The 7737-nt window shown below is 41.6% G+C and overlaps 1 protein-coding gene across 3 annotated transcripts; it reads left to right on the top strand.

The window, feature by feature from the left end:
- Positions 1-308: 308 nt before the first annotated feature.
- Positions 309-7518, top strand: LOC147795655 (uncharacterized). 3 transcript variants are annotated; one of them, XM_087131426.1, is made up of 5 exons: positions 309-456; positions 1829-1909; positions 3220-3298; positions 4181-4305; positions 5085-7518. In XM_087131426.1, the coding sequence occupies exons 3-5, from the start codon at positions 3256-3258 to the stop codon at positions 5289-5291; spliced, it is 375 nt and encodes a 124-aa protein (XP_086987552.1). In that variant the 5' UTR covers positions 309-456; positions 1829-1909; positions 3220-3255; the 3' UTR covers positions 5292-7518. The 3 variants fall into 3 exon arrangements, with proteins under 3 accessions (XP_086987552.1, XP_086987553.1, XP_086987554.1); XM_087131427.1 differs by having other exon boundaries at positions 3217-3298; XM_087131428.1 differs by lacking the exon at positions 1829-1909 and having other exon boundaries at positions 338-456.
- Positions 7519-7737: the final 219 nt, after the last annotated feature.

The following is a 7737-nucleotide window of genomic DNA, read 5'->3' as shown; positions in this document are numbered from 1 at the left end:
GTAGGTCGCAATTTTCCTAGCAACGAAGGCTCCTTTGGCCGGACCTGTACTTCGCTGGTTCACTATGAGTTACAGGCAAAACCAGCCGAACCAACCAAACCGTTACCAGCAAAATGAACAACTCCAACCAGCATTGCTCTTTTTGACCGATGAGGGGAGCTTCTGCTCAAGGCAGATTATCGTACGGCCCTCATCACATATGAATTAACCCAGGATGCCCTCATTTTGCCTGTACTATGATGCCATCCTGAGATACAACTTTCCCGGATCTCAACAAGTCAGAAGTCACTTCCGGAGCTCCGTACATTTTATTATGTTAATGTATTGAATTATACCGCCCCACTCACGTAGTTTTTTGTCCAGTCGCACGCTGTAAGTATTTGTTGACGCTGCATTGCAGGCGTTAGCTATTGCGTCTACGGTATCCGTCAACACAGAAGCTACCCTGTCGCTCAGGTAAAATGTTTTGGTTTGTTTGCAAATAATAGTTACAGAAACACTTCTTGTGCAGTTATCTGTCGTGAGCCGACGTCAGCTTGCTGGTCTTCCTTCTTTGGTTGTGAGAATTACAACAAAGCAGAGCATACAGTGTGGAAATGCAATGAATGAAAGCACCGCAAGTGACTCATTGGTCGCACTGCACTGCGCTGCTGATATTCCATTTTCGTGGTCCACATCTCACTTTTACCTGAATTGTCAAATCAGAAATACGGAATTTGTTCTACAGCCCAACAAATGCAAATTAATGAAGTGTACCCGGACGGTCCTAGGTTTGATAAAGTAACTGGGGCGTTGGCAAATGATGAAGGAAATGTGGAAGAACTTACAATTTACACTTAAGTTATCGTTAGGCTCCCAGATTTGTGGCAGGGTCGTAACAACGGCCCACAATTTCATACACACGTTTCACAATGTGCACATCACTGTGCGTTATTCAGCTTACCGGCACACGAGGTACAGTTGCCAGGGTTCTTTATTTACGGAAATGTTGGTTCCATTGCCGGAAATATTTAACAGTACTAACGACAGAAGCTGTAAACTGCACAACATGTGGCCGTGACCATGGAGGAACTAAACTCAGACATTCGAACTGAAGAACTGTTACATTCCATTGATTTAACTCCCGAAATGCTGCAACAATGTCCCATAGCAAAACGGTACCCAAAACATGGTCATTTATGTTCATTTCTGAGCGGGGCTAACTTCACTGCCTGCCAAAAATAAGTTTTTGTATCCCCGTATGTCGTCGGTGTTTTCACGAAGTGAAAAAGGATAATCGATAATGTTTCAATTATAGCAGATATAGCATATGAGTTTGTAGAATTCTTTAACATGATTTCTTCAAAGCTGAAGGGGTATTTTAGTAAAGTGATTCTAAGTAGTACGCACTGGCCTGTCATTACAAAATACATAGCGCACAATTATTACTTGTCAGCTCTAAAGATCATCAGAGACCGTTTGCGATTGTTTTATTTAAAATTAGCTAATTTTGAAATAACCCCAGACGGCAAAAACGATGCTGGATATCATGTTAGTGGTTAAATTCTTCTCTGATATCCTGGATATAAATTAACTGGTACCAGGCTGACTTGAGCCTGCATAAGGAAACACTACGCTTCATATTATGTGACAACTGTCATTGATTAACAGATGGTCATTCCTCCGAAGAACTAAGAAAAACATGTTGTGCGCATGCGTGTACGGAGCCTTGTGCACGTGTTTCACTTTCAAGTTATTCAAAAAGTAGCCTGTTGCTATTGCTAAAAATGTAATAAATAAAAATATGATTTGATTACTGAACCTGCTTGCATATTTTCTTGCATTACAGAAAAAAAATCAAAACTCGTGGCAAATCTGAAAGAAATTGACAGATCTGGGCCAGGAGAGTTTTTGTTTAGAAACTCAGAAGGTAACGTTTGGCATGTTTTTGAGCCATAAAGTGTGTCAAGTTTTACTGTTTTGGTAGGTGCTTAACTACAAGTGCACCACACGCTATTGGGATACAATCTGCCCTTGCCCATCGTAAGCTGGAGGTTTATCCTTACCACTGTGACCCGCAGACCTGCGCTGTCTTGTGTAAATAATATGCCATGACAACGCCGCGCACATGCATTAGTATACAGTACAGTACATGTGCACGTTTAAACTCACGGAAGTGGGCATGCACATAAATGACCAGAGCCAGCAAGTAGCATAATAGGCAGAGTGAGCCTCATTTCCTGACAGATTCTGTGTTGTTGTTGTTGTTTTTTCCTGCGTTACATACGATATCCGGATGTAGCGGCAACGCATACGGTCACCGTCATGGCATTGTGTATCCAGATGTACACGTATTGTACCAGTAGCATTTTTACACGATCAAACACGTACGTTCACAGACACGCATTACCTACGCACACGTGCTGCCAATCTGTAGTTTCCAGACCCGCAACTCAAGTGGCCGCCGTACGGAGTTGAGGTATGGGGCATATTCCAACGCCTCCAGTCGGGAAGGAAACAAGATAAATTAGCCAAATCCCTTCAAACAAATGGCTCCCAATTTTCTCAGCACAACCTGTTTTTCAAAACGTCTGGAAAACCTCTAATATTTGTTTTTATGCCTTTTGGAGAATTGTATCAAAATGACAAATCAACTTCTCTGATCTACACCCGCTCGACAACAAAGACCCCTTTTTGTTTTTTTTTTACTTCGCTCATTACTCCAAGGTTCATTGCATTCCTCGACCATGGACTCTATTTTCAGTGTGTACAGTCACCTTTAATGCTGAGGTGACCAGTCAACATCACCTATTGACTTTTTTTACTAGTAAATTCATTAGTATGCGCGCATGCGCACAAATGGCCTTGGCAGCAAGAAGTGTGGGCGGGCCATTGAAAACGTACAGGGGGGTGGTTTTGATAATTTTCTCTCACGTTCTCTAGCTTTGTTTTTTCCCCTAAAATCTAATTAAATTGTTTTTGATATAAAACCACACGAAAGGAGACTGGCTTACATAAAACAACCTCATGAGCACAGGAAAAATCACAATTATAAAGTCTTTTTACAGAGCACTGAAAATCCCGCTAAGACGAGAAACAAATAGGATTTTTTTTTAATTTGTATATTCTATTAGATTTTCTATTAGTTTTTTTATACTATTGGATATTACTGATGCTGTTTTTTGCGCAAACCATTATGCTGGTATACACTAACCTTATTCTTGCATACATTGTCAGTAGAGTCGGGTGTTCAGCAGCAACGTTTCTTTACCAACCATGAAGTGGACTTTGATGTTCGTCTGTGTCCTTGTTTGCCTTGGTAAGATGATAATCTCAAACAACTATTTCAACAACTACGCCTGTATTAAAAAATTGTTTTAGATTCTCAATTTGTCTACCATTAATGCACTCGTAGCACGTCAAATACCAGATGCAATTCTAGTGTTTTGCTTATGCGTCGTGTTTGATAGTCAATTTATGAGATCCTAAAATGTCATACCTATTTCTGGCATACCCATGGCTGAACAAAGACCAATCACATTTTGCCTAAAATTTCTATGGGCAGCTATAAAGTTTGCAAAAATAGGAGCTTTTGGTACTTCTTTTTCATTTAGAAAGTTATTTTCATTTAGTATTAATTACAACGTGTATTAATAGGGATTCTAATAGCTACGTGGAATTCTTGAAATTCCGGAATTTGTTTTTGTACTTGTGCCCTAGAAGGCCAAGCAGCCACTTTTAGGAAAACAAGACCGTGATGCAGCGCCGTCAATTGGTGTCAGAAAAGGGAGAGTCGGGGTGGTAGACGGGAAAGGTGGAATGATATCGTGTCGGCCATGGACATTTGAAAAGTGGGGGGGGGACACCGTTTGACTCTTATAACAGTCAATGTTTATGATTTCAATGTACATATGTAATACGCATCGAGAATGGCACATGTATGGCTTTTAAAATTGTCTTCCGTTTTTGAGTGATGTTGAATGCAGATAAGTCGTTAGAAGTCTTGAAAATTCTTTACTCTCCGCATTAATATTTTTACTCACCGCAACAAAGTGGGTGATGATGCAAAAGCCCACCTACCTCAAAAAGGGGGATACATTACCCCCATCCACCGCGATTTACGCTCATGGTTTAACTTGACAAAGAGCGAATCGGGGAAAACGTTACTGTCATTTCTGTTCTTGTGTCAATTACTGTCCAGTCGATGGAATTGCGGCATTGAATTGCTATCAGTGTACGTCTCTCAACAACAACTGCAACGACCCGTTTGACAAGGTGGCACATAAGAATTTGCTCACCGACTGCCAATCGGGAGAAGTTTGCATGGTAAGAAAATGACACTAATGTTGAAAGAAACCTGTCGAACATTGGCTGAAATTGGGATACTGTTTACCATTAAAATTTACCCGCTACAAAGTAACAATTGCAATTTGGGACTTTTTCAAAACGAAAGTCTCTGGTGTAACGTCACTGAAAAGTTTACTCTTGTCTATTTTCCTAAGTAATGGTTCTTTGCCCTTTTCCATGTAAATCATTATCACGGTTCCATCCAAGGTCATTACAACCAGCTAACCTTGTGCTTCCACAAAATCAAATGCGCGCAGGCTGGCACACGTGTAGCCTTGAACTTTATATGACTGTAACATCAAACCATACGTATATTTATGGTTAACTTTCAACTTCCCTTTGATAACGAGAAGGAGTGCCTTTATAAAATGTGCACACCAAGTACAAAAAACTCAAAAGTGGCACAGCTGAGGTATTAAAGGAGAGGAACCAACCCCGCAACCGGGACATGGGTCAAAATAGTCCGGTTCTTTGAGGATTGAATCAACAACTAAAACACATTGTTCAAAATTCGATTCTGCAGTTGAGAAAGGGAAACATGAAAGGAAAACCGTCAATTTTATTTGAATACATGTTGAAGGAATTTCTGCAAAATTGCTACATACAAATAGACAAGGAAGAGGCCCTAAGTGTGAAATTCCTGTAGTTATTTTCACAAAACCAGTCCCGATGTAAATTGATTCCTCGGTCTTTTTCAAAAGTCCCCCAACAACAATTTTGCTACTGATATTTATTCGGATTGTCTTTCCTCGTACTAGAAAACTAAATATGGCGACTTCGTCAACCGTCTGTGCACTTTGAAGCCCGTTTGTACTGTATCTGGTGGGATTAATGTTTGCGGCGACGATACAGTTGGCAATTACATTTGCTGCTGCACCACAGACGGATGCAACGGCGCTACGACAACCAGCATCAGCTATTTGGTCGTGACTGCTCTGCTCGTCCTGACAAAGGCCTTGCATTAACTGTCTTGGAGGCAGTTATGAAAGGAACACGATAAGGACATCCAGTTGCTTTTGTTATTTAGCTATTTCAATAAATAGTTAAAATCAAGTGACACACCAGAAGAATCATCATGGATTGCACGGCTTCGTGAAATATAGGCAAGGGGTAAAGTTGCTTATCCTTAGCAAACTTGAAACTCCCCGAACTCTTCGATCGCAAGTAAGCCCGTGTCTTTAAATTATAGCAAACAATTACAGCTTAGATTAGGGCCGAATTTCATGGCACTGCTAACTGCAAGCAAAAAATCGGCGCTTACTGGAGCAGAAAATTCTGCACTTACGGCGAACGTATTTCACTGGTTAGCGAGGAATTTTGGCTTGTGTGCATGCGTATACGCTGTAACTAAGGATTTAGTGCTTTAACGGTTAACGCAGAATTTTTCAGCAGAAGTTTGCCCACGGTATTGCATCATGCCGTAATATATTAACGTCACAGTTATAGCACGACTATTTTTCTGCACACATGGGTGCTTATTTGTAGAAATCACAAACTTATAAGGTAACAAGAAATGGAACAAAGGTCACGACAAACAACAAGAAACGATCAACAAACTAGTTGTGAGCCAATCTGCAGTATGTCACTCGGTCATTACGACATCACTACGCCATTTAGGTATCTTTCTCATGCCTGTCATTACAACCCTCACAATATATTTACGGGGACAACTGTCACTCATTGAGTCTTTCAACCAAACGTGTACATAAATATTCCCGATTGACTCCATGATTTGATAATCTAGATAGTCTAGATGACTTAATTCAATTCCCTTGACTTCTTCAAACTATCCCTGATGCTACTTTTAGAGGGGGTTTCACTGATGGAGTCATCTGAGCAGTCACTGAAACAGGGCGGGGCCAAACCTACGCTCCCATATGTTTGTACACAGACTCCCTACTGCCACGTGTCTGCTACATGTTTATGAAGAAAATACCCTCTCCCCTCTCCTAGGCCACTGAGTCACTACTTCTTATAATTTTCAGCGTGTTAGGAGCCTTCTGCCTGGCGCTCAGCAGGTAGTTTACTGATCTCCAGCGCCCCAACCTGATTCTGGCCATGTGGAAAGAAATTCTGTGATCACGCAAAATGACACACACAGGCTGGCCTGAGAAGGTTTCCATCTCTTTTACTCAGAAAAATGGCAAGGGAATTTGATTTATGAGTCATTTGTAATATAAATATGATTTGGCCATAATTTGGACATTGTACCGCACAGGTGCACAAACTGAGTTACCCCCCCCCCCCGCCACTAAGGGGATACTCTGTAATACACCTGTACATTTGTATCATGAACATCGTCCCCTAGGATGATGGCAGCCCCCCTCCAATTTCCACAGTCGGGCAAGCCCCCCTATCCCAAAAATTCCAGCACGAGAACGTCATTATTGCATACACTGTTCTGGTTCCTCATGTGATTTCCGTGATACCGTGCCCCTTTTCAAATCGACCATACACAGAACAGTTGAGCGCTAAGTCAATTTTGCTAAATAACAGTTCCTCTCGGGGGATTTTTTTTCGTCTCGGTCTTTCACAATGTTTATTTTGGTTCTTTGATGCGCCAAATACCAACCATAATTGGTGGAATGGTTGTACAGGCATAATGTAACGATCCGTGCCTCCATTGCAGCACCAAGCAACGCGATAGACGGTCCAGTCATGCTCGCCAAGGCAAGAATGACTCACTAAGTAAAATAATTAGAGTACATGTGCCGTTAGGTGAGGACATACAAACCGGGACTTTGGACGCGTGGGATCTGGGAGTGGCTTCACAATCGCTGTGGTAGTCTTCATGTGATCAACTGGTCTGGGCGACTCCTCGTCATCCATAGTGAATCACGAGAGTAACAATGGAACTTTACAACCAGCAGCTTGATGACAAGTGAGATGAGTTTATGTTTACTAAACCCTTCGGCAGGGTACCTGTACGTGCCCGTATAATGACCCATTAATAACCTCCTCCTGTCAATCAGGTCCCGTTAAAATTCTCCAAGATCAAAGGCCCAACATGTAATTTCGCACATGTGTGTTTGTAAAGAAAATACGGTAGACTAAACCGAAAACTTGAAAATATCGAAGATATATACGTGACAGGATGACATTTCAAAACATGGAGTGTGAATGTCAATTACCTAGGCAGTGTCCATCGAATGTATAAACAGAATAAAATGCAATGTAAAATGTAGATTTAAAGTTTTAGCCGCCATGGATCTTTGTTAGACACAAGTGTTCATTTTGTGTGTAGCGAAGCGACCCTAACACGTGCATTTCGTAGTCGTTTGCCAGGCAGCGAAGTGCAGCCCCCATTGCTAGGGAAATTTCCCCCTCTCTTAGTCCTGTTTGAGGCATAAATACGGGGGACGCATGGGATGGGGATCGTGCATTGTGGTAAACGTCCCCAACCCACTGCAC

This window comes from Acanthaster planci, linkage group LG21 (assembly GCF_054643075.1).
Source record: "Acanthaster planci isolate LZ-2023a linkage group LG21, COTS_SCS, whole genome shotgun sequence".
Classification (NCBI taxonomy): Eukaryota; Metazoa; Echinodermata; class Asteroidea; order Valvatida; family Acanthasteridae; genus Acanthaster; species Acanthaster planci.
This window is presented reverse-complemented; position numbering and strand designations above follow the sequence as displayed.

Bases quoted from the DNA above. Each gene is read 5' to 3' on its own strand.
- LOC147795655 (XM_087131426.1), top strand. From the start codon at position 3,256: ATGAAGTGGACTTTGATGTTCGTCTGTGTCCTTGTTTGCCTTG. The intron at 3,299-4,180 runs GTAAGATGATAA...ATTACTGTCCAG, and splicing joins CTGTGTCCTTGTTTGCCTTG to TCGATGGAATTGCGGCATTG. The intron at 4,306-5,084 runs GTAAGAAAATGA...TCCTCGTACTAG, and splicing joins AATCGGGAGAAGTTTGCATG to AAAACTAAATATGGCGACTT.